General features: G+C 41.4%; 1 protein-coding gene and 14 non-coding genes across 15 annotated transcripts; 1 reads left to right on the forward strand and 14 right to left on the reverse strand.

Moving 5' to 3' along the window:
* The first annotated feature begins 490 nt into the window (after nt 1-490).
* On the forward strand, nt 491-15,243 carry ap2b1 (adaptor related protein complex 2 subunit beta 1). The gene is made up of 22 exons (XM_070843516.1): nt 491-586; nt 2,255-2,309; nt 2,439-2,544; nt 3,440-3,575; nt 4,041-4,286; nt 4,567-4,757; nt 5,060-5,281; nt 5,897-6,017; nt 6,422-6,517; nt 6,743-6,858; nt 7,295-7,460; nt 7,675-7,773; nt 8,125-8,384; nt 8,676-8,868; nt 9,918-9,959; nt 11,102-11,254; nt 11,616-11,761; nt 11,883-12,012; nt 12,835-12,919; nt 13,327-13,413; nt 14,321-14,475; nt 15,005-15,243. Exons 2-22 carry the CDS (start codon nt 2,273-2,275, stop codon nt 15,077-15,079), a joined length of 2,862 nt encoding a protein of 953 aa, XP_070699617.1. The 5' UTR covers nt 491-586; nt 2,255-2,272; the 3' UTR covers nt 15,080-15,243.
* Nucleotides 15,244-18,316: 3,073 nt separating this feature from the next.
* trnay-gua (transfer RNA tyrosine (anticodon GUA)) lies at nt 18,317-18,403 on the reverse strand. The gene is given in 2 exon segments: nt 18,317-18,352; nt 18,367-18,403. It is a non-coding gene; the product is annotated as a tRNA-Tyr (tRNA).
* Nucleotides 18,404-18,749: 346 nt separating this feature from the next.
* trnay-gua (transfer RNA tyrosine (anticodon GUA)) lies at nt 18,750-18,836 on the reverse strand. The gene is given in 2 exon segments: nt 18,750-18,785; nt 18,800-18,836. It is a non-coding gene; the product is annotated as a tRNA-Tyr (tRNA).
* A 355-nt stretch (nt 18,837-19,191) lies between these two features.
* trnay-gua (transfer RNA tyrosine (anticodon GUA)) lies at nt 19,192-19,278 on the reverse strand. The gene is given in 2 exon segments: nt 19,192-19,227; nt 19,242-19,278. It is a non-coding gene; the product is annotated as a tRNA-Tyr (tRNA).
* Nucleotides 19,279-19,633: 355 nt separating this feature from the next.
* On the reverse strand, nt 19,634-19,720 carry trnay-gua (transfer RNA tyrosine (anticodon GUA)). Its single transcript is given in 2 exon segments — nt 19,634-19,669; nt 19,684-19,720. It is a non-coding gene; the product is annotated as a tRNA-Tyr (tRNA).
* A 346-nt stretch (nt 19,721-20,066) lies between these two features.
* On the reverse strand, nt 20,067-20,153 carry trnay-gua (transfer RNA tyrosine (anticodon GUA)). The gene is given in 2 exon segments: nt 20,067-20,102; nt 20,117-20,153. It is a non-coding gene; the product is annotated as a tRNA-Tyr (tRNA).
* A 346-nt stretch (nt 20,154-20,499) lies between these two features.
* On the reverse strand, nt 20,500-20,586 carry trnay-gua (transfer RNA tyrosine (anticodon GUA)). Its single transcript is given in 2 exon segments — nt 20,500-20,535; nt 20,550-20,586. It is a non-coding gene; the product is annotated as a tRNA-Tyr (tRNA).
* Nucleotides 20,587-20,932: 346 nt separating this feature from the next.
* trnay-gua (transfer RNA tyrosine (anticodon GUA)) lies at nt 20,933-21,019 on the reverse strand. The gene is given in 2 exon segments: nt 20,933-20,968; nt 20,983-21,019. It is a non-coding gene; the product is annotated as a tRNA-Tyr (tRNA).
* Nucleotides 21,020-21,365: 346 nt separating this feature from the next.
* On the reverse strand, nt 21,366-21,452 carry trnay-gua (transfer RNA tyrosine (anticodon GUA)). The gene is given in 2 exon segments: nt 21,366-21,401; nt 21,416-21,452. It is a non-coding gene; the product is annotated as a tRNA-Tyr (tRNA).
* A 355-nt stretch (nt 21,453-21,807) lies between these two features.
* On the reverse strand, nt 21,808-21,894 carry trnay-gua (transfer RNA tyrosine (anticodon GUA)). The gene is given in 2 exon segments: nt 21,808-21,843; nt 21,858-21,894. It is a non-coding gene; the product is annotated as a tRNA-Tyr (tRNA).
* Nucleotides 21,895-22,240: 346 nt separating this feature from the next.
* On the reverse strand, nt 22,241-22,327 carry trnay-gua (transfer RNA tyrosine (anticodon GUA)). The gene is given in 2 exon segments: nt 22,241-22,276; nt 22,291-22,327. It is a non-coding gene; the product is annotated as a tRNA-Tyr (tRNA).
* Nucleotides 22,328-22,682: 355 nt separating this feature from the next.
* On the reverse strand, nt 22,683-22,769 carry trnay-gua (transfer RNA tyrosine (anticodon GUA)). The gene is given in 2 exon segments: nt 22,683-22,718; nt 22,733-22,769. It is a non-coding gene; the product is annotated as a tRNA-Tyr (tRNA).
* A 355-nt stretch (nt 22,770-23,124) lies between these two features.
* On the reverse strand, nt 23,125-23,211 carry trnay-gua (transfer RNA tyrosine (anticodon GUA)). Its single transcript is given in 2 exon segments — nt 23,125-23,160; nt 23,175-23,211. It is a non-coding gene; the product is annotated as a tRNA-Tyr (tRNA).
* A 355-nt stretch (nt 23,212-23,566) lies between these two features.
* Nucleotides 23,567-23,653, reverse strand: trnay-gua (transfer RNA tyrosine (anticodon GUA)). The gene is given in 2 exon segments: nt 23,567-23,602; nt 23,617-23,653. It is a non-coding gene; the product is annotated as a tRNA-Tyr (tRNA).
* A 346-nt stretch (nt 23,654-23,999) lies between these two features.
* trnay-gua (transfer RNA tyrosine (anticodon GUA)) lies at nt 24,000-24,086 on the reverse strand. Its single transcript is given in 2 exon segments — nt 24,000-24,035; nt 24,050-24,086. It is a non-coding gene; the product is annotated as a tRNA-Tyr (tRNA).
* Nucleotides 24,087-24,392: the final 306 nt, after the last annotated feature.

Raw genomic sequence — 24,392 nt, forward strand, 5'->3', positions numbered from 1 at the left:
CAGAACAACTGCTGTCTTATTAATACTGTAACTTAAATAAACTGTCTGGGTACTTCTCCAATTACTGCAACAGAGAAAAAATTAAATATAATGGATGTTCTGGTCTTAAAAAGGCCAATAAGACCAAGTATTCAGTTTGCAGTCAGGACCATCAATGGGATCCCAATCAGGACCGTCCTCTCATGTTACATTCAAGACTTTGGGAAATTGTGGGAAAATAAGCAATCACGACTAAGATCTGTTGTAATTAAATGTAAAACTCGATTTAGGTAGAGCACTTGCGCTGATTTATCTTACTCGTGAATCCAACCGATCGTAGAAGTGATCAATATATCCCACATCATTTATACGTAGTCGATTATGGGTGGTGTCACGCCCTTTGGTGACCCTGCTGTGTGTGTGTGTGTGTGTGTGGAAATACCTAGGAGGGGTCTCATCTGAATAGAGGGAAGTCTTCCGGTTTCCCATGACAGTGAACGCACCATCTCAATCCATATTCTCCATCTTCCTCCAACCAGGCAGGGGACCAACCTAACAACGTCCTGCACCCACCGTAACATTTACCAGCTGACATACACTCCACTAGGTATCTGCAATATTTTACAGTTTCATTTTTCTCTAACGGTGTTGCTATTTTTATGTGATTCCGTGTCGATCAGTCAGCCGGGCAGCTCATCACATACGTTAACCTTAACATAGCTACGATGGAAACTGGGCCGCTGAACACTTTTCCGGTTTTAATGTCAGATTTAATGTTATAGCATTACAAGTCACACCTGACTGTGGGGAAAAAACTTGCTGATTCAGGTCGGGTTTGGTTTGTAACGTTAGTTTGTCGCTGTAAGCTAACAGGCTAGCGTCGCTAGCAGAGGCAGCGTTAGCGCCCATCATTTAACTGGTGCATTTAACGTTAGCATGCAGCAAGCTAATGATAACGTTAGCAAAGTGAAGCCGCTGTGGTTTCAGTTAGCATTGAATGTAATGTTGGCTAAATCCACGTATGAGAAAGGTCAAACGCTATCACAGCCGGCACACTATTCATTTAGGGTTAAGTTAGCTCTGGTATATTAAATGGCAGTGGATGATGTTAACACATAACTAGCAGCAGCCGTTTATGGTGGAGCCAGTGAACTATTACAGATACGTTAACGTTAGCGAAGTTAGGTTGAATTAACGCTGAAATGAATTGCACTATTGTGTAACGTAAGCGAGCTGGCACATCTAATTAAAGTGAAACATTAAGTCAGTAATTAACACCACAGTAACTGCTGGAGAAAGTTCTCACACCCTTTGGACAGTTGTTTGCATAAACCGGTATCCAATATCCTGCTGTGGCCAACAGAGTCTGAACACCTGATCGATAGTTGAATATGTCATGTCCACTGTGTGCTGCTGGAGGAGCCCCCACTCTTCTTGGAGGGACTTTCACAATATTGAGAAACCTGCTGCTGGGGATTAATTTCTCCCATTCATCCACAGCAGGTTTAGTGAGGTCTGGAGCTGATGCTGGTTGATAAGGCCTGGGTCTTGGATCAAAGGGGTCGGATGGGGTGGAGGAGGTCGGGGCTTTGTGGAGACCAAACTAGGAAAGACATATCTTTATAGACACTGGTTTCTGCACTGGGCCTCATCCAAACTGTTGCCACAAAGCTGGAGACACTGTCTTCTCTAAAATATCAACGTATGCCGCTATAGCACTTAAGTTAACCGATTTACAGTTGGTACTGTGCACTCGTGCAAGTAAGAATCTCCTGCCATCGTACAAAAGAGGATTTAAGAAATAATTTTAGATGCTTTTAGAGCTCCTGTTCTGCAAGCTTTTATTTCCACTTCACAATAACTGCACTCACAGCTAGCTGGGGCAAACCTAACAGGACAGAAATCTGAGAGTTATGAGGGAGTTTCAATAAGAAGCTCAAATGTCAGAGGGAAACATCAGGGTGTGTGTGTGTGTTTGTTCTCATAGAAGGAGCCTGTAATCTTTAGAAAGATACAATAATTATAAAAGATGTGTCAAAAAGTATACACAGAGAAATGCCATGCAAATGTACTGTCATCTATATTTAGATATTATTGCATTCCAGAAAAATGCCAAGGTTGTCCACTTTTCCATGTAGTAATCAAATCAGACCTGAATCCAGGGGAAGTGACAGTAAAAGCAAATGGATATTGAGTTAAGAGATGAACTCTTATTGTATGTAGAAACTGTAATTAGTGGTATAATGGTATAATACTGTTTATTTCTTCTGGACAGACCTAAAGGACCACAATCATGACGGACTCCAAATATTTCACAACAAACAAGAAAGGTAAGTAAGAAAGGAAGTGGTGCTGAACTGTTGGGTGGTGCTTTACTTAGATATTTTTAAAAAATTGTTAAATTTCATACTGTTTTCAAACTGTGCTGCCATCAACACGTGCTGTGATCCGTCTTCTAGGGGAGATCTTTGAACTGAAGGCAGAGCTGAACAATGAGAAGAAGGAGAAAAGAAAAGAGGCAGTGAAGAAGGTCATTGCTGCCATGACTGTTGGCAAGGATGTCAGGTACACTGAGAATATTCAACTCTGACAGAAACCAGACAGCTGCAGGAAATTATCACGACTGCGGTACAGCCAGCAAATCAAAATGAGGCCAAACCACAGTTGTTTTGGTGATATACTCAAAATAACTAACCTGGTAACATTTGATTATGTTACACCTTCAATCAACTCTTTTCCACTGCAGGAAACTAATGAAACACAACATAAGCTGCGTTTGTTTCCTGTGTTTTCCACCTGCTTTGGTGACGACCTCCTGGAACCAGTTTTGACTGGGCAAGCAAATCAGTCAATACAGTGGAAACACATGGAAGAAACTTGTACCAAAGTATGATAAGGTTCTTAAAGTGAACACAGACTTTGGTGGAAGTAAGAATGTAAGGAATGTGGAGAAAACAGTTGGAGCCCTGCCCATTTTCAGACCTTTGCACATCTGGCCATTAGCCTCAGAAGTCTGGCATCAGTCTGGGAATTTCTTTAACCCAACTGATCAGCCTGTCTGCACATCACGCACTGTTTATTGGCCTTTAGGGTGACCTCTTAATCACATTGCCCATGATGCAAACATAAGATGAAAAAGAAACAGCCTTGCAGCCTCAGACTGTGAACTGTCTGTGAATTCTGTGAATCTTTACACAATCACTATATTCACTTTTTCAAATGCTGCCATTGCACTACTGTTATACTGCTACCAATTTCTGCTACTTGTGTATTTGTATATGTATATGTATATGTATGTATATATATATATATATATTTCTTTTTCCTATTTTTATATTCTTTTATTTTATATTCTTATATTAATATTTATTGTCTTGTTGGAATGTTATTGGGTCAGACAGAATTTCATTGTACTTTGCTGTATGAAGACAATAACTGAGTCCTCTCTCTTTGCTCTCAGCTCTTTGTTCCCAGATGTGGTGAACTGCATGCAGACCGACAACCTGGAGCTGAAGAAGTTGGTGTACCTCTACTTAATGAACTACGCCAAGAGCCAGCCGGACATGGCCATCATGGCCGTCAACAGCTTTGTGAAGGCAAGGCCTTAAATGAACTAATGTGTGTTGTACTACCAGAGTGTCTAAAACTGTGATTGCATCTACATTAAGGCAGATGGATCTAAAAATAAATGCAGTTTGTTTTTTTCTGTCCACACTCAGATGAGAAAGCAGACTTTTCAGATGTTTCTAGTCTCGACATATTTTTTAAGAAATCTGTGGTCCCGGCTTCTCAACTGTGGGGATTCGTTGCTTTTGATTGTCATATGACATTGAACTAAACATTTAATGTGATTCAGGGTGTTGGTTGGACAAGACAAGAATTCGGGTAGATCGCATTCAGCTGTGAGAAATTATAACAGCAGTTTCATTATTCTTAGATGTCTCAACAATAAAACGATTCATTGAGAAGATAATTGAGAGGTTATTTAACAATAATAAATGTTGTTACTTGCAGAGCTAACTGATTAAAACCACTAGTGCCTTTCTTGTCTTTCCCTCCAGGACTGTGAGGACCCCAACCCTCTGATCCGGGCTCTTGCCGTCCGCACCATGGGCTGCATCCGGGTGGACAAGATCACCGAGTACCTGTGTGAGCCGCTGAGGAAGTGCCTGAAGGATGAGGACCCATACGTGAGGAAGACGGCGGCTGTTTGCGTGGCTAAGCTTCATGACATCAACGCCCAGATGGTGGAGGACCAGGGCTTCCTGGACTCCCTGAGAGACCTCATCGCTGACTCAAATCCCATGGTACGTGGTGCCTCTTTGTATGTAGTTGTAGTTACACTATAATGTAGCTACTATATTATTTATTATCATTTTTCTAACTGCACCTTTTTAAAAGTGTGATGTGAGTTTTAGTAGTAACTCTGTCCACTTTGCCGCTCTATAGCTGCATTCATCGTGTAAGAGAAAGTGTTTAGGATTTGGTTTATGGTAATGAGCGATGCTCCTTGGAACCTTAACCGTTGTTGATTTACGGTAAAGTTGTTAATGAAAGTTCTCATCACTCACTGCCTCTGTCGTTCAGGTTGTGGCCAACGCAGTCGCTGCCCTGTCTGAGATCAGCGAGTCTCACCCCAACAGCAACTTGCTGGACCTCAATCCTCAGAACATTAACAAGCTGCTGACAGCCCTCAACGAGTGCACAGAGTGGGGACAGATCTTCATCCTGGACTGTCTGTCCAACTACAACCCCAAAGACGAGCGCGAGGCCCAAAGGTAGCAATCACTTTGACTTCAGTGTGGAATGTAGGCTTGTGCTGGTGTGGTGGTCCTTCAGTAACGTCCTAAATAGGATTTATTTAAAACTATAATGTAATATAGCTGGATTGTAGCCTGGTCTTTTCTATACTCTTACAGACTGCCATAAAAGCAGTAAAACTATAGCAATAGGAGTGTTATATTCAACTCAGCCTTTTATATCTGACAGAAAGAGACCCTGTAGACCTTTATTCAGATTAATAATAATAATAGTCCATTCCCCTCACTGACTCTCACTTTTCCCTCCCTTACTCTCAAAGTATCTGTGAGCGTGTCACTCCCCGCCTGTCTCACGCCAACTCGGCAGTGGTGCTGTCAGCTGTCAAGGTGCTGATGAAGTTCTTGGAGCTGCTGCCCAAGGACTCTGACTACTACAACACCTTGCTGAAGAAGCTCTCCCCACCACTGGTCACCTTACTGTCTGGAGAGCCTGAGGTCCAGTATGTGGCTCTGAGGAACATCAACCTCATTGTCCAGAAGAGGTGCGTGATCCTGAACAGCAGAAGCTGGGTTGTATTTTTACACTGTAGCGACTTTCATATTGCTATTACCTGTGATCTACTGTATTCGCTTGCACAAAATGAACTTGAACAAAATGTGGCTATAAATATTCCTTGTTAATATAGTTTAAATATCGTTGCTTGTGAGTTAAATAACAGGAAGTTCAGGATTTCCTGAACTCACAGCTGAATAACATCTATGCTAATTGGCCTTTAATTAATTTTCTTTTCCGTTAAATAATCAACACACTCCTGTCAACTCTTGGAAACTGTTAGCATCTTTTTTCCTCTAACGTCATATCCTTTTAATATGCTTGTTCTTGCTTAACACTCAGCAGTCACACTGGTAGAAGTGTGTTAGCTTTGCAGCTTGAGCGCTACAAGCACCCCATAATGCAACACTCTCTTACAGTAAGAGCTGGTTCAAAAAGAACATCTCCCATTGCGAATATGTAAATGTCTGGTTCTTGAATAGAAAAGGAACATAATCTTGTGACTTTGACACAATACAACAATCAGGCTTCAACCCTTTTTGACTTCATTCCTTTGGATCAGCTCTTCCAGCACTCTAATGTGTGATGTGGTGCTTGTGTGCAGGCCTGAGATCCTGAAACAGGAGATCAAGGTGTTTTTCGTCAAGTACAACGACCCTATCTATGTGAAACTGGAGAAACTGGACATCATGATCCGCCTGGCCTCCCAGGCCAACATCGCCCAGGTACCTTTGAATCGAACACAACCACATGAGACTTGAACTATGTAGAGTTTGGCTCTGTTTAACACTGATAGTTTAGACTCTCTTTAGTTGTGTACATACAGGGCCTATTTTTCATGTTTATATGATTTGAGGGAGTGCAGCATATTGAAGTCCAGGATGGTATTTGTGCCTTTTTTATGTAAACAGGATTGAAGTAAACTAGATTAATAGATTAAGCAAAGCATGTTTTCCTTTGTTAACAGAGGGTTGAGCTAAAATGTGTTATCTTCATAAAGACATCAAACTGGAAAATAAATAAATAAAATAATAGAATTGAATCACAATTAATAAAGCTGTTAAATATGTGTGTGGTGTTGTATTGTGTAAACATACAGTATATTTCACTGCTGTTCTCTGTCACTCAGGTGCTGGCTGAACTGAAGGAATACGCCACAGAGGTGGATGTTGACTTTGTGCGCAAGGCTGTACGAGCCATCGGACGCTGTGCCATCAAAGTGGAGGTAAGAAGCTTGTCCAGTGTTAGGATCTGTTTTTCTTTATTTTATGTCATTTTAAATTGAATATCTTTGGCTGATTGATCACAACAAAACAAAAACATTTTAAAGACCAAAGGAATAATCGGTTATTGAAGAGAATAATTGGCGGATTAGTCGATAATGACAATAATCATTAGTTGCTGCGCTAATGTTTGTCCTTCTGGTCTCTTCTGTCCTGTTCCTCTGCAGCAATCAGCTGAGCGCTGTGTCAGCACCCTGCTGGACCTGATCCAGACCAAGGTCAACTATGTGGTTCAGGAGGCTATTGTGGTCATCAGGGACATCTTCCGCAAGTACCCCAACAAGTATGTTTGCCACTGAAACCCGACTCAACAAATAACAATTAACCCTTTGAACTCAAAAAAAAAAACCTAAAAATGTACATAGTTCAAACAACTTCTGAAGTGATCAGAAATATTTTGTTCATGTTCTGTATGTCAGAAGTGCTTTGGATCAGTGTGTTGTGTGTGTTTATATCATAACATTTCAATACTTTTATCAGTTGTCAACTTTTAGCTTAGATTGTATAGAATTAGGGGTTTTGAAGCATTAGATATCCAAGAAATGACAGCAAAAATACCAATGTAAGCACAGGTGGACCATTTCTAATGCAGAGTTCAAAGAGTTAAATTAACAGTCATTAGACAAACACTTAGCAGGAGAGACCTCTGTATTCCTATAGTATAGACAGTATGCATTGTACATTGAAGCTGTAACCACGGAGATCCTGGTGTTCTTCAGGTACGAGAGCATCATTGCCACACTGTGTGAGAACCTGGACTCTCTGGATGAGCCTGATGCCCGCGCTGCCATGATCTGGATCGTTGGCGAGTATGCCGAGAGGATCGACAACGCTGATGAGTTGCTTGAGAGCTTCCTGGAGGGCTTCCATGATGAGAGCACACAGGTGTGTTAATCATGAGGTGCACTCGAGGTGAGCGGCGGGGCCACCATGGCGGACCCAACGACGACCTTTATGGCAGCTATAACAGTGTCGACATCATCACACGCTGCCTGTTTCCATATTGTGCCTGTTTCCGTCCCCCACAGCGAGGATGAAAAACGCTCGTATTGAAGTGTAGTACACAGAAATATAACCCAGTGTACTTTTTGATTTACAGGTGCAGCTCACTCTGCTGACTGCCATTGTCAAGCTGTTCCTCAAGAAGCCATCAGAGACTCAGGAGTTGGTGCAGCAGGTGCTCAGCCTGGCCACTCAGGTGAGTATCAGCTTTTAGTCTGAAGAAGTACAGGATTACATCAGTTTGATGATTTCTTTTATCTCCGCTAGATGATTTTCAGCTCTTCCACAGCCCTGCAAATATCTGGGTTTTGTTTTTGATAAGCCTGTTAAGGGAACCCTCTGAGAGGTGTAGCTTTCTGTAGCATGTCAAAGTGTTTTTGCCCATTTCTTTCAATTGGTTATGGTGTGTTTAAGTTAAATTAGTCTTAGCAACCATCATAGTTACAGCTAGTCCACCTGTGGTCATCAAGATCTAATTCTACAGCAAGTAAATGCAATGGGAAACAAGGATTTATAATTTCCTGTTGAACTCTTTGCTTCTCTGCAGGACTCTGACAACCCTGACCTGCGTGACAGGGGCTACATTTATTGGCGCCTGCTGTCCACCGACCCGGTGACCGCCAAGGAGGTGGTGTTGTCAGAAAAGCCTCTGATCTCCGAGGAGACAGACCTGATCGAGCCCACCCTGCTGGACGAGCTTATCTGCCACATTGGCTCCCTGGCCTCTGTCTATCACAAACCCCCCAGCGCCTTTGTCGAGGGCAGCCATGGAATCCACCGTAAACACCTTCCAGTGCAACACAGCAGGTCAGACACACACATTTCAAGTTTTCTACCAGGAGCTGTGCATTCTTTGATTATACTGTCATTACTCTGATACTGAATTGTGACAATAGACAAACCTGAATGTTAATGGCAGGAGGCAGACAACTGCGAGGCAGTAATTTATAAATGGACTTTGTGCACTGCTCTTCTGTATCCTCTCACAGTGTTCCGTTCAGCCTGTGTTATAGGATTTTATGAGTTTGAGTTTTAGTAGATTTATGTTGGTTATAGATGGGTTTTTTTTACCAGTACTGCTGTTTTCTCCTATGACAGCATTGACACAGGTGAGAGTCCAGTGAGCGGCGGACCAGCAGCTGCCATGGACCAGCCACACGTGATCCCCAGCCAGGGTGACCTGCTTGGTGACCTGCTGAACCTGGACCTGGGCCCTCCGGTCAATGTGCCCCAGGTCTCCTCCATGCAGATGGGTGCGGTGGACCTTCTGGGAGGAGGCCTGGACAGTTTGGTGAGCTTGAAACACACAAACACACACGCATTGCTTTAGCTGTAGAGTGGAAGCATTGGCTTAACCTTGCCGAAGACCCAATCAGCTTCATGTGCCTCCTTGTTTTCACATCAGATGGACAGTTTATCTTGAACGATGGTTTGGCGTGACACGTCAGGAGGACACTAACAAACACACCTATTCTATTGAACAATTTAAATCTCCCACTAGGAACCTGTGAGTTTGGCTGTAACAACATCAGAAAAGTATTTATAGATGGACTAACATGTTGTAGGTTTTGGTCTTTTAATGGTTTTTAACTTCAGTATTCTGAACACAGATTAGCGTTGCTGATTAATATGAGTCTTTTTCATGGTCATCACAAGCTGATAGGATTGTGTGTTAGTGTGGGAACACGCTCTTCTGGTGTGGTGCTGACTCAACAGGCAGACATCGAATGGAGGAAGAGAAAGGGCCCATGCTGTTGTTTAAAATCTATAAATCAGCAGTTTGTCTTTTATCCCAACGAAAGCGGTATATATGCAGAAATATCTCCACCCTTTGAGCATGAAGGCAAAGACACTTTAAGATTTTTGATCTTGTAAATCGAGTAAATCGAGTAAATTTCTTATATCTTATTATTACATAGTGAAATAGTTCAGATATTTTCTTGGGGTTATAATATCCATGTGAGTATGGTTGTAATTTAAATTTTGTGTCTTTGCTGTATCTGTTATTCTGTATAACACAACATAAAAAGGCCTTCAAAACTTCAAATATATCACTAAAAGGTTTTTGAAATGTTTTAAAATCGTGAATACATTTGATACATTAACTTAAACAGAAGTATTTTTCCTACAGAGAGCTCTATTGTTAAGTCGTGTCATTTTTCCCAGTTAATGGCCACTTTTCTACTTCTCCAAGGTCACTTTCCCACTTCCCAGAAAGTGAGGGCTCATCTTGATGGGTTGCGGTTGCTAAGAAAGTCTCTGTCTCTGTCTCTGTTTGTGTGTTTGGTCTGTCTGTGATGTTTGGATGCTGTCTTTGGGGGCCTCTCTTCTCTCCTGTAGCTGGGGGGAGACCTGGGCGGAGGTGTTGGGGGAAGTCCAGCAGTAAGTCAAGCCCTTCTGTTTGGCAGTCTGCCTGTCTGCCTGTCTGCATGCTGCATGCTTCCTAAATTTAACCCACCACACTCTCAAACCAACTTCCTCAAGTTCTCACCAAGTTTTCAAAACTGGCTTCTCTGTCTCACACTCATATTTTCAGTCAAAAGACCACATCGATGTTTTGCATGTTGTAGCCCATTTTCAGGCCAGGAAAAGCCATCCAGCAATTTTCACTCACACACATCTTTGTCTGGATACGCCATTATGGCCATTGGCTGATGGCTCCAAAGACTTCATTACCCATCAACCTCAATCATACTTGCTATGGAGAAGAAGCTAGTGAGAGGCATGAATTCAAATTAAGTTATAAAGCACTTTACATATAATTAAAATATGCAACCAGCTCAAAAACATGATGAAATACAAAGCTAGTAATAGAAACAGTAACATCAAGTCTAAAATAGTGAGGTTTTAAAAGTGTATTGAAAGAAGATAATGTGTTACTTTCCCTCTTCTGCTTCGACAGAGTCCTTCAGTTTTAATGTTTGACTAAGGAATCAGAGGATCTCGGTTGTGTTTAGGCTTGAAGGGGGTCAGGAGGTCATCGATATATCAGGAATTTAGTTTTCATTGCAAATGTTTGACTTTATAACCTCAGAGAGTGTTCAAGTTGTGTTTTTTTTCTTTTTTCCTCTGGATATAGGCCCCCTACCCCAGCTCCAAAACATTTTAAATACCTACAACGGCCCAAATCCGCTGTTGTAGTAGCAGCATAATTATTTTAAAAAATCAAAAATACAATTGTATAATATGGACACATCATTAAAGTTTGTTAATTTATGGGCTACAACACAGAAAACCACATGTTGGGTCCTTTAAATTCACATCATATTTGAGTTTGTTCACACTTTCTCGGTCATAAGGGCTTTGGCTAATCACATAATCCTTCTATAGCTGAAGTGTTGTTTTTCCTCATAATGACTGAAGAGCTTTCTAAATTGTTTATTCCTTTGGCATGTCTTCAGATTGTCTGTGTGATTCTCTTTGTAGGTGTATTGCAAACTGTCAAGTTGCATGTGATGCTGACTAAGATCATGATCACTTAGAGTGTGTGTTTTGTGTGTGTGTTTTTGTTGTGATTGCCGTAGGTGGGACAGAACTTCATCCCCTCATCTGTCCCCAGTACTTTTGCTCCGTCTCCTACACCAGCACCTCCAGCTGTCAGCAGCGGCCTGAACGACCTGTTTGAGCTTTCCACGGGCATGGCCATCACCACTGGAGGCTACATAGCCCAGAAAGCAGTGAGTTCACACGGCCTCAGTCTCAGCATGAAGAATAAAAAACTGTGTGCTGCACTGGGTCACGAAAAAATGGTGATAGAGATATTTGTGTGAAAAATCAGCTGCTGGATGTGGCCAATAAGAAAATGACTGTCCAGTTTAGTAAAGGTGGAAGTTCATGATGTAGTCCAGCCGTCAGTGAAGAGGCACTTTGAAGATGGAAAATAAAAATCCTTTCATAATTCTCTGAAGAATCAACATGGTTTTGAGGCTCACTCACCTGTTTTAACTGTTCCCCAGCCTCTACATCTGTTTGGATTTTGGAAGTCTATTAAATACATATTATCTATATAGAATTGATTACACCGGTACTTCTTACCAGGTGTGGCTGCCTGCAGTGAAAGCCAAGGGACTGGAGATCTCTGGCACCTTCTCTCGCCGCCAGGGCCACATGTACATGGACATGACCTTCACCAACAAGGCCCTGCAACACATGACCGACTTCGCTGTCCAGTTCAACAAGAACAGGTCAGTGACACAATATATGATGACTGATTTAATTTTAGCAAGGTGTTCCCTAAATCAGCAACTGAGTGTAAATATTGTAAGAGAAGACAGAATACATCTTTGTTTGTTTTCCTGCATGCAGTTTTGGGATGATCCCTACCAGTCCTCTGCCCGTTCACACTCCACTGATGCCCAGCCAGAGTATTGAGGTCTCTTTGCCCATCAACACCATTGGGCCAGTCATGAAGATGGACCCACTCAATAACCTGCAGGTACAGAGGCACTAACTCACCAGACATTTGAACAGCTCTGATATTTAATTTGATAATGCTGCCAGTTTGAAGAGAATCCTGATAATGACCAAAGCCGGAAGAAACCAGAGGGTTCATCAGTTAAACTTTAGAATAAAGTTTATTAACAAAACATAGAATAATAAAATCTATACGTTTAACTGTGCACACATGGCTTTGTTTAAACGTCAGGGGAGGTGATGGAAATGATTTGTTAGCACAGACCGTTAATCTGAGCTCGTCACTTTTGAGATCCCCAAACCATTTCTGTATAATTGACCTTGTGTTACATTTTTTATCAACTATTTTCTCAGCTTTAGAAGAAATCATGAGTTGACTTTCGTGCCCCTTGGTTCCTCTCATTTTTACCTCTTTTCCAGAGGATGTCCACTTTCGCATCCACTTTTCCTCACTGGGAGCTCAAACTGGCGTACAAGCCAAAAGCTGCAGACTGACTGTGTGTTTATTTCTGCTGTGCGACAGTTTGTTAGATCTGTCCATGCTGAATAAAAAATGTACATTTATCATCGTTGTTGACATAAATTTCATCACAATCTTGTATTAAGATTATGTCATTGCCCAGTGCTAACCGATAAAACATGTAAAAGCTACAGACCAACATCTGCTGTGAAAGTCCTCACAAAACATCGACTGATCATCACTTGTAAGTGTCATAGCATGAAAATATATCAGGAGTTGTTCAGCCGGTGTGAGAACAGGCACGACGAGTACCAGGAGTCGTGATATGTTGCTTGTTATAACAAAGTGATCTAATGTCAAAGTCTTCTGCTTATTTGCACACAGGTGGCTGTGAAGAACAACATCGATGTTTTCTACTTCAGCGTACTCGTCCCTCTCAACATATTCTTTGTTGAGGATGGAAAAATGGGTATGATTTTTACACTAGACTTCATCAAACAGCATCACTCCATTGTTGTCCCATCATTTCATCAGTGGTAAACAATATCTTCAACAACTGTTGCAGGAGAAATGAAATATGACCTGGACACTGTTTATTGATTTAGTGCTGGGAAATGGTTTATAAAATATGATACTGCAGAGTTTAAGACAGAAAGCACCATTATGAGACTTCTTAAAAGGCTAGAATCGAATAGATACAGCTAATTGAAGCCAATGAATATCAGTACTCAAGGTATTTTAAAACAGGAACTCTGTGAAAGAGTGTTAGATGTGCACTTTACTATGTAGATGATATGCTGAAAGAAGCTATTATTTGCTTCCATATCCAGTAATGTTTCTGTGTGGAAATAAACTCTTGTTTGTTTCCTTCTGCAGAGCGACAGGTGTTCCTGGCTACCTGGAAAGACATTCCTAATGAGAATGAGCTGCAGTACCAGATAAAGGAGTGCCACCTAAATGCAGGTAGGAACGTTTGTGAACAAAAGTTTTTTTTTTTAATGTCTTGATCTTTAAAAACTGATGAGAAAATATCTCTGGTGGAGAAGTAAAGTTGATGTCTTGTTGGGAGCACTGTTCACATGATTTATAACATCCAACAGAATAATATTTTTTTTTTCCATTTTGTCTTTTTTTAGCTTTTGTAAATGAACTTAAATTATTTGTTGTCCTCTTCTGTTTTCTAAAAGTCAATTTAACTAAATAAAGATATATTTCCCCACCAAAATAAAATCTATCATGCAAAACACATTTTGAGCTCAGTGCTCTTCCTCAGGCAGCTTTGATAATTAGAAAAATAGGAAACAAATTTTCCCCCTACTGTGTTGAAACCAAACAATAATCCAGTTGTTGAGCAGCCTGACAGATGATCAGTACACTCATCTCTGCACAGGCCCCAGTATCACTCAAAACACTTGTTCATCAGAAATCCTCTCTGGACTGATAACCTCCCAGCTCTTTCACCAGCCAACTCTCATCCAAACACCTCACACTTGTCTCTGTTTTCTTTCTCCACCCACATGCCTGTCATGGGATGCTTCAACTTTTCCTCTTACTCTGTACCTGAAGGACATTTTCAAATTCTTTCCTTTTAGTAGCTGCCCATAGTTGTGCCACTGTTACCCTGGCAGCAGGATGGCTAATAGCCCATGGTGGTGGCTCTCAGCAGGGACCAGAATACCTGGTCTGAAGGTTGCTAGTCACAGTTCATTAAAATCCTTGTAGTAGAGTTTGCATTAGCTCATTTGTACATTAGTGTTAGTACCTGTAGTGATTATGGTTCCAGTAGTGATTGAAGCCTCGTGTGTGTGTATCATGTGGTTTCTCTTTGCTGAGGCATCTTAATGACTTGGCCTCGATTCTGGTCTTGCAGACACAGTATCAGGGAAGCTGCAGAATAACAACATCTACACCATCGCCAAGAGGAATGTAGAAGGCCAGGATATGCTCTACCAGTCCCTCAAGCTAACCAACGGCATCTGGATCTTGGCTGAGCTCCGCATCCAGCCCGGCAACCCCAACTACACGGTAGAGTTTTCAACAAGTCAGCTTTTACTATTCAGCCCTCAGCTGTGGGATCGAAATTAGTACCAGGACAAATTTCAAGGTTTTGAAAAGTTTAGGAACTAATTCATTTATGTAATTAGTTTCTCTGTGTATATTGAGAAAAATCCTCAACATAACAATCCTCATGACCCACAGAGTCTCAAACTGCTTCACAGCTTTTTGTATTTGATCTCATACACCATCATCTCTCAGGCACTGAGATGTGAACAAAAATACATTCACCATTTGTACAAAAATAACATCAGCGCTATCAAAAGTGACATATGATGAATAAATGAAGGAAGAGAGTCAAATGTTACTGTTTACTGTCACCAAGTTTGGGATGAATGATGAACCCAATTAAGTTCCTACAAAACACCAAAAATTAAAGAAAGTTTGAAGAACAGTCAGTCATTACCCCTGTTGTTAAAAACAGCATCTGTCAGATTGAGTTATGGTTGAGTGGCGTTGCCTCCTGTTGTAACTCTTCGTCCTCTCTCTTTTTCCACAGCTGTCTCTCAAGTGTCGGGCCCCCGAGGTTTCTCAGTACGTCTACCAGATGTACGACGGCGTGCTGAAGAACTGACCTGCTCTAACTCTTAGCAACTCTGCTTCATCCTGACAAAAAAAACTGCAGTGTTTTATCATTTTTCTGCCATCTGCAGCCACAGAACTGCTAAAACAAGGGAATCCAAACAGTAAATGGTGGATACTAAATAATCTTGAATATTGGGTGATCAACAAGAAATTGTGAGCATACTGTAGGTCTGTGTGGTGTACTGAGGTTAAACAGTACAAACGCTGTTGATGTTTCCTTTATTTTGGCAGTCGAAAGCATAATTGAATACTCTTATTCAGCTCCCTGTTTTTAGTTTTACCTCCCATCGAAAACATGTCTACCATTCCATCCTTAACTTAGTGTCTTAATGTCGTGAAGATGTGACTGATGGTTAAAGTGCTCTGAGTGGAAAGAAACACATCTCCCCAGATTCCGTGAAGCCATTGTTTATTTTGTACTGCGAGTGACTGACACTTTTGGTTTTGATTTATTTTTGATACTTGCTTTGCTTCAGTTGTACCTACAGAATAAGACCAGTGCTGATTTGTTCCTTTTTCCAGTAATGTGTGTGAACAGTCAAAAGCAGTGACGAGTTTGTCAGAAGCTGCTTAAGTTTGTCCTACAGCAGGTTTTTCTCCCAGAGGTCGTAGCTTACACTCCCCTCAGCAGCAAATGTATTGTGGATTTCACTGCCATGACTTAAACACAGCTTCTTGTATTTCATTAGATCACTTATTCACTATTTGTGCAGCATCAATGCAAACAAATATCCTCCATGCATGATACATTGTCAGCAATTGAAAAACTTAAAGTGAAATTCCAAAAAGTTAAAAAACAATAAATGCAGACCGGGGACATAAATAAGAGCACTAGTAACTCTAATCTGACTGCTAAATCCTGGCATTTGATTGCTGCTTCCCACCTCTGAGTGTTTTTCACACACTGTGAGACACACATGATATTGGATGGCTGCAATGCATTGATGCTCTGCATAAACCACAGAAGCAGGTCCAGCAGAGGTCTTCACTCCAAAGATCTTTCCATCAGCCTTCAGCGCGTGCTGTCTTTATTTGCACTCTGCCTTCTTTCGCCTCAGCTATACATAAACATCTTTGGAATATTTTTAAAGCATTTTTTTTTTAGATGTTTTAATGTTCAAATTCAAAAAGCACATGAAGACAGGTGATGCAGTGGAGAATTTTAATTGCAGAAAGTAACTTCAGTGAATCTCTTCCGGTAAAAGGTCATCATAGAGCAAATTTTCACATTATTATAAAGTCAAAAAGATAAACTGCTTTGAGTGTAGTGAGATGTCTGCAGGCTGTGAAAGTGGAGGGATGCAAACCATCTGTAGAAGAGAGAGTCAAGAAGCTTCTGATTACATGTGTTTAAATTCTCGTTTGAACCGCCAGGTCGCCATTATTTACAACTTAAAACATCTCCACTCATTAAATGGGAACCACTACACAAATCACAGCAGCTGTTGAATATGTGTTAACACATCAGTGCCACTCCTTTTTAAGAATATTTGCTAATTCATTAAACATGTAATTGTTTTTGTAATAGCCCCGTTTACTGCAAGCACATAGTTGTACACGGCTTTATACACCTATATTGTCATTCCTATTTATTGTGCATCTACCTCTGCGTGTTTCCTTTAAACTGGCTTTGTTGTTTCAGCAGCCTCAGTTCTGTAATGTGCTTTAAATGTTTTCACCTCTTCTTTTGATGCCAATTTTGTTTTTGGAATCTTAATGCCATTGTTGTCCAGTCAGACTAAACCTGTGGCAAGTCAGCCAAACCAGTTGCACAGGACCATCCACGTAAATTAAACGCCAAGCTTATGTTTTAGTACCCAAGTGTCAATATAACCATCTGTGCTATAGAGCATTAGAGTGCACACGTCTTAAGGTCCAGAGTTGCTCTAGTTCAGTGTAGTCCAGTGATGGTGTAGTATGTGTAGCTAATAAATTAAAATGTTTTGGTATTACCCTGAAAATTAAACGAAGCCTTGTTTGGTCTATTCAACAGAAAAGGCTTTTTCAGTGTATCAGTTGTGTTGGTGACACTATTTTCCTACATCGTAATGTAAAAATACATTTATGTGCCTGCATGAGCCCACTGTCCCATTTTATCCTATTTCATTTAAGCTGTGGATTTAAAAACTAATCTCCAAACTTCATGTTTCTGTTGTAGATGTCGTGTTTTTTAAGCAGCATTGTCTCAAGCACTCCCACAAGTAAAATTATATACAGAACTGTTTCCAGCAATACAGAATGTATGGAGAGAGCTAACATGGCATCTTACAAAATGAAATATTTCAAGCTTCATTGCTGTAACCCTGTTGTAAATGATTTGTTATCATCACAGTACCACATCTAATGTCAATAAATTGTCAAACATAATTGTTTGTGTTCAGGAGTGCGGTGTAAACAAAGCAGAGCAAACTTGAGAGAGTCACGCAGGAGTGGATGACCAGAAAAGCCTGTATCACAAACCAAGATTTAGCTTTGCTCTTTTTGTGTGGCAGCACAAAGCTGGCCCAGTTTTGAAGGATAAGTCTGATGGTATTCATAATTTTTCTAATTGCCAACAAATCTATGTCAACACAACAACGACTTTACTTTAATTTACTTGATTAAGTTTTGTAAAAGCCTGATATATCTTATTACTCTTGTACCATTGAGCTCCATTGTTGGAGGTCACACAGAGAACTTGGGGCCAGGATAGCCATCGGCCAGCATAGGAATGCTGACTTGTTGCTATGCATATTGTACATAATGGAGGCCGTGGGGCAGCAGGGTGAATATACAATACATGCGGGGTGGGGGTGGTGAAAAAGGGGCCTCGAACAAGCAAATCCAGCCTTGTGTACAAATAGTTTAGTCATCATTCCTTTACAATAAAGGTATAAGCAACAAGAAGCACAAAGCAAACAACATACATACACATGTAAATGAATATATGCTCCTATGGTGCAAAAGTAAAACATTTGGAAAAGTAAAGAGGGCATTAAAAATGATTGCATGTCACTTCAGAGTGGAGAGCTATGAAGGCAGTTGTATGTCAACAATAAGTAAGTCTTTAGTGACAGACATGGAACAACTTCTCTTTGGCTACGTCAAAACATTGCAAGCACTTTTTTGCCAACACTGATGTGCCGGCGAATGTGGACAAGCTTCTTTACTGCTTGAACTAATAGATGAATGAAATCTATAAAATAGACAAACAAACACCCTGAATGGGATGCCAACGAAAAGCACATCCTTCGAGCCGGAGTTGAACCAGCGACCTAAGGATACCTGTCTATCACTCTACAGTCCTCCGCTCTACCAACTGAGCTATCGAAGGTGCATGTTGGTTACAGTTGTGAGCAATCACCACAACCTCTCTTTGGCTACATGGTATTTGGGTAACCATAACATAGAGCCACAAAATGTATTGCTGCACATTGAAATGTGTTTTTTGTCGAAAACAAGCGGACAGCTTGCTGTTCATGAAGAGATTGCCTTTATGTCTTTCCAATCTGTACAGATTAACACAAGTACCATGACCTCTCTTTTGCCAAATTGTATACTACGAGCGGTCATTGATGTTGCAAGGAATGTGGACAAGCTTCTGTTTTGCCCAAGCTATTTGACATCTTTTCCAAGCGACAGAGACAAACATTCTGAATGGGATGCCAACGAAAAGCACATCCTTCGAGCCGGAGTTGAACCAGCGACCTAAGGATACCTGTCTATTATTCTACAGTCCTCCGCTCTACCAACTGAGCTATCGAAGGTGCATGTTGATTACAGTTGTGAGCAATCACCACAACCTCTCTTTGGCTACATGGTATTTGGGTAACCATAACATAGAGCCACAAAATGTATTGCTGCACATTGAAATGTGTTTTTTGTGAAAAACAAGCAGACAGTTTGCTGTTCATGAAGAGATTGCCTTTATGTCTCTCCAATCTTGAGAGATTAACACAAGTACCATGACCTCTCTTTGGCCAAATTGTATACTACCATGTGTCGTGGGCAACAACGATGTTCCAGCGAATGTGGACAAGCTTGTTTTTCGCCCAAAGTACTTGACATCTTTTCCAAGCGACAGAGACAAACATTCTGAATGGGATGCCAACGAAAAGCACATCCTTCGAGCCGGAGTTGAACCAGCGACCTAAGGATACCTGTCTATCATTCTACAGTCCTCCGCTCTACCAACTGAGCTATCGAAGGTGCATGTTGGAAAAAGTTGTGAGCAATCACCACAACCTCTCTTTGGCTACATGGTATTTGGGTAACTATAACATAGAGCCACAAAATGTATTGCTGCACATTGAAATGTGTTTTTTGTGAAAAACAAGCAGACAGCTTGCTGTTCATGAAGAGATTGCCTTTATGTCTTTCCAATTTGGACAGATTAACACAAGTACCATGACCTCTCTTTTGCCAAGTTGTATACTACGAGCTGTCATTGCCGACATTGATGTTGCAAGGAATGTGGACGAGGTTCTCTTTTGCCCAAACTATTTGACATCTTTTCCAAGCGGCAGACACAAACACCCTGAATGGGATGCCAACGAAAAGCACATCCTTCGAGCCGGAGTTGAACCAGCGACCTAAGGATACCTGTCTATCATTCTACAGTCCTCCGCTCTACCAACTGAGCTATCGAAGGTGCATGTTGATTACAGTTGTGAGCAATCACCACAACCTCTCTTTGGCTACATGGTATTTGGGTAACCATAACATAGAGCCACAAAATGTATTGCTGCACATTGAAATGTGTTTTTTGTTAAAAATAAGCAGACAGCTTGCTGTTCATGAAGAGATTGCCTTTATGTCTTTCCAATTTGGACAGATTAACACAAGTACCATGACCTCTCTTTTGCCAAGTTGTATACTACGAGCTGTCATTGATGTTGCAAGGAATGTGGACAAGCTTCTCTTTTGCCCAAGCTATTTGACATCTTTTCCAAGCGGCAGACACAAACACCCTGAATGGGATGCCAACGAAAAGCACATCCTTCGAGCCGGAGTTGAACCAGCGACCTAAGGATACCTGTCTATCATTCTACAGTCCTCCGCTCTACCAACTGAGCTATCGAAGGTGCATGTTGATTACAGTTGTGAGCAATCACCACAACCTCTCTTTGGCTACATGGTATTTGGGTAACCATAACATAGAGCCACAAAATGTATTGCTGCACATTGAAATGTGTTTTTTGTTAAAAATAAGCAGACAGCTTGCTGTTCATGAAGAGATTGCCTTTATGTCTTTCCAATTTGGACAGATTAACACAAGTACCATGACCTCTCTTTTGCCAAGTTGTATACTACGAGCTGTCATTGATGTTGCAAGGAATGTGGACAAGCTTCTCTTTTGCCCAAGCTATTTGACATCTTTTCCAAGCGACAGACACAAACACCCTGAATGGGATGCCAACGAAAAGCACATCCTTCGAGCCGGAGTTGAACCAGCGACCTAAGGATACCTGTCTATCATTCTACAGTCCTCCGCTCTACCAACTGAGCTATCGAAGGTGCATGTTGGTCGAAGTTGTGAGCAATCACCACAACCTCTCTTTGGCTACATGGTATTTGGGTAACCATAACATAGAGCCACAAAATGTATTGCTGCACATTGAAATGTGTTTTTTGTTAAAAATAAGCAGACAGCTTGCTGTTCATGAAGAGATTGCCTTTATGTCTTTCCAATTTGGACAGATTAACACAAGTACCATGACCTCTCTTTTGCCAAGTTGTATACTACGAGCTGTCATTGATGTTGCAAGGAATGTGGACGAGCTTCTCTTTTGCCCAAACTATTTGACATCTTTTCCAAGCGGCAGACACAAACACCCTGAATGGGATGCCAACGAAAAGCACATCCTTCGAGCCGGAGTTGAACCAGCGACCTAAGGATACCTGTCTATCATTCTACAGTCCTCCGCTCTACCAACTGAGCTATCGAAGGTGCATGTTGGAAAAAGTTGTGAGCAATCACCACAACCTCTCTTTGGCTACATGGTATTTGGGTAACCATAACATAGAGCCACAAAATGTATTGCTGCACATTGAAATGTGTTTTTTGTGAAAAGCAAGCGGACAGGTTGTTGTTCATGAAGAGATTGCCTTTATGTCTCTCCAATCTTGAGAGATTAACACAAGTACCATGACCTCTCTTTTGCCAAGTTGTATACTACGAGCTGTCATTGATGTTGCAAGGAATGTGGACAAGCTTCTCTTTTGCCCAAGCTATTTGACATCTTTTCCAAGCGACAGACACAAACACCCTGAATGGGATGCCAACGAAAAGCACATCCTTCGAGCCGGAGTTGAACCAGCGACCTAAGGATACCTGTCTATCATTCTACAGTCCTCCGCTCTACCAACTGAGCTATCGAAGGTGCATGTTGGTCGAAGTTGTGAGCAATCACCACAACCTCTCTTTGGCTACATGGTATTTGGGTAACCATAACATAGATCCACAAAATGTATTGCTGCACATTGAAATGTGTTTTTTGTGAAAAATAAGCAGACAGCTTGCTGTTCATGAAGAGATTGCCTTTATGTCTTTCCAATTTGGACAGATTAACACAAGTACCATGACCTCTCTTTTGCCAAGTTGTATACTACGAGCTGTCATTGCCGACATTGATGTTGCAAGGAATGTGGACGAGGTTCTCTTTTGCCCAAACTATTTGACATCTTTTCCAAGCGGCAGACACAAACACCCTGAATGGGATGCCAACGAAAAGCACATCCTTCGAGCCGGAGTTGAACCAGCGACCTAAGGATACCTGTCTATCATTCTACAGTCCTCCGCTCTACCAACTGAGCTATCGAAGGTGCATGTTGATTACAGTTGTGAGCAATCACCACAACCTCTCTTTGGCTACATGGTATTTGGGTAACCATAACATAGAGCCACAAAATGTATTGCTGCACATTGAAATGTGTTTTTTGTTAAAAATAAGCAGACAGCTTGCTGTTCATGAAGAGATTGCCTTTATGTCTTTCCAATTTGGACAGATTAACACAAGTACCATGACCTCTCTTTTGCCAAGTTGTATACTACGAGCTGTCATTGATGTTGCAAGGAATGTGGACAAGCTTCTCTTTTGCCCAAACTATTTGACATCTTTTCCAAGCGACAGACACAAACACCCTGAATGGGATGCCAACGAAAAGCACATCCTTCGAGCCGGAGTTGAACCAGCGACCTATAGATACCTGTCTATCATTCTACAGTCCTCCGCTCTACCAACTGAGCTATCGAAGGTGCATGTTGGTCGAAGTTGTGAGCAATCACCACAACCTCTCTTTGGCTACATGGTATTTGGGTAACCATAACATAGATCCACAAAATGTATTGCTGCACATTGAAATGTGTTTTTTGTGAAAAATAAGCAGACAGCTTGCTGTTCATGAAGAGATTGCCTTTATGTCTTTCCAATTTGGACAGATTAACACAAGTACCATGACCTCTCTTTTGCCAAGTTGTATACTACGAGCTGTCATTGCCGACATTGATGTTGCAAGGAATGTGGACGAGCTTCTCTTTTGCCCAAACTATTTGACATCTTTTCCAAGCGGCAGACACAAACACCCTGAATGGGATGCCAACGAAAAGCACATCCTTCGAGCCGGAGTTGAACCAGCGACCTAAGGATACCTGTCTATCATTCTACAGTCCTCCGCTCTACCAACTGAGCTATCGAAGGTGCATGTTGGAAAAAGTTGTGAGCAATCACCACAACCTCTCTTTGGCTACATGGTATTTGGGTAACTATAACATAGAGCCACAAAATGTATTGCTGCACATTGAAATGTGTTTTTTGTGAAAAACAAGCAGACAGTTTGCTGTTCATGAAGAGATTGCCTTTATGTCTCTCCAATCTTGAGAGATTAACACAAGTACCATGACCTCTCTTTTGCCAAATTGTATACTACCATGTGTCGTGGGCAACAACGATGTTCCAGCGAATGTGGACAAGCTTGTTTTTCGCCCAAAGTACTTGACATCTTTTCCAAGCGACAGACACAGACACCCTGAATGGGATGCCAACGAAAAGCACATCCTTCGAGCCGGAGTTGAACCAGCGACCTAAGGATACCTGTCTATCATTCTACAGTCCTCCGCTCTACCAACTGAGCTATCGAAGGTGCATGTTGGTCGAAGTTGTGAGCAATCACCACAACCTCTCTTTGGCTACATGGTATTTGGGTAACCATAACATAGATCCACAAAATGTATTGCTGCACATTGAAATGTGTTTTTTGTGAAAAATAAGCAGACAGCTTGCTGTTCATGAAGAGATTGCCTTTATGTCTTTCCAATTTGGACAGATTAACACAAGTACCATGACCTCTCTTTTGCCAAGTTGTATACTACGAGCTGTCATTGCCGACATTGATGTTGCAAGGAATGTGGACGAGGTTCTCTTTTGCCCAAACTATTTGACATCTTTTCCAAGCGACAGACACAAACACCCTGAATGGGATGCCAACGAAAAGCACATCCTTCGAGCCGGAGTTGAACCAGCGACCTAAGGATACCTGTCTATTATTCTACAGTCCTCCGCTCTACCAACTGAGCTATCGAAGGTGCATGTTGATTACAGTTGTGAGCAATCACCACAACCTCTCTTTGGCTACATGGTATTTGGGTAACCATAACATAGAGCCACAAAATGTATTGCTGCACATTGAAATGTGTTTTTTGTTAAAAATAAGCAGACAGCTTGCTGTTCATGAAGAGATTGCCTTTATGTCTTTCCAATTTGGACAGATTAACACAAGTACCATGACCTCTCTTTTGCCAAGTTGTATACTACGAGCTGTCATTGATGTTGCAAGGAATGTGGACGAGCTTCTCTTTTGCCCAAACTATTTGACATCTTTTCCAAGCGGCAGACACAAACACCCTGAATGGGATGCCAACGAAAAGCACATCCTTCGAGCCGGAGTTGAACCAGCGACCTAAGGATACCTGTCTATCATTCTACAGTCCTCCGCTCTACCAACTGAGCTATCGAAGGTGCATGTTGGAAAAAGTTGTGAGCAATCACCACAACCTCTCTTTGGCTACATGGTATTTGGGTAACCATAACATAGAGCCACAAAATGTATTGCTGCACATTGAAATGTGTTTTTTGTGAAAAGCAAGCGGACAGGTTGTTGTTCATGAAGAGATTGCCTTTATGTCTCTCCAATCTTGAGAGATTAACACAAGTACCATGACCTCTCTTTTGCCAAGTTGTATACTACGAGCTGTCATTGATGTTGCAAGGAATGTGGACAAGCTTCTCTTTTGCCCAAGCTATTTGACATCTTTTCCAAGCGAC

This window comes from Pempheris klunzingeri, chromosome 14 (assembly GCF_042242105.1).
Source record: "Pempheris klunzingeri isolate RE-2024b chromosome 14, fPemKlu1.hap1, whole genome shotgun sequence".
Taxonomy (NCBI): Eukaryota; Metazoa; Chordata; class Actinopteri; order Acropomatiformes; family Pempheridae; genus Pempheris; species Pempheris klunzingeri.

Excerpts from the sequence above, each read along its gene's own strand:
- ap2b1 (XM_070843516.1), top strand. The coding sequence starts at position 2,273 with ATGACGGACTCCAAATATTTCACAACAAACAAGAAAG. Across the intron at positions 4,758-5,059 it reads GACGAGCGCGAGGCCCAAAG|TATCTGTGAGCGTGTCACTC; the intron begins GTAGCAATCACT and ends TTACTCTCAAAG. Across the intron at positions 9,960-11,101 it reads GTGTTGGGGGAAGTCCAGCA|GTGGGACAGAACTTCATCCC; the intron begins GTAAGTCAAGCC and ends TGATTGCCGTAG.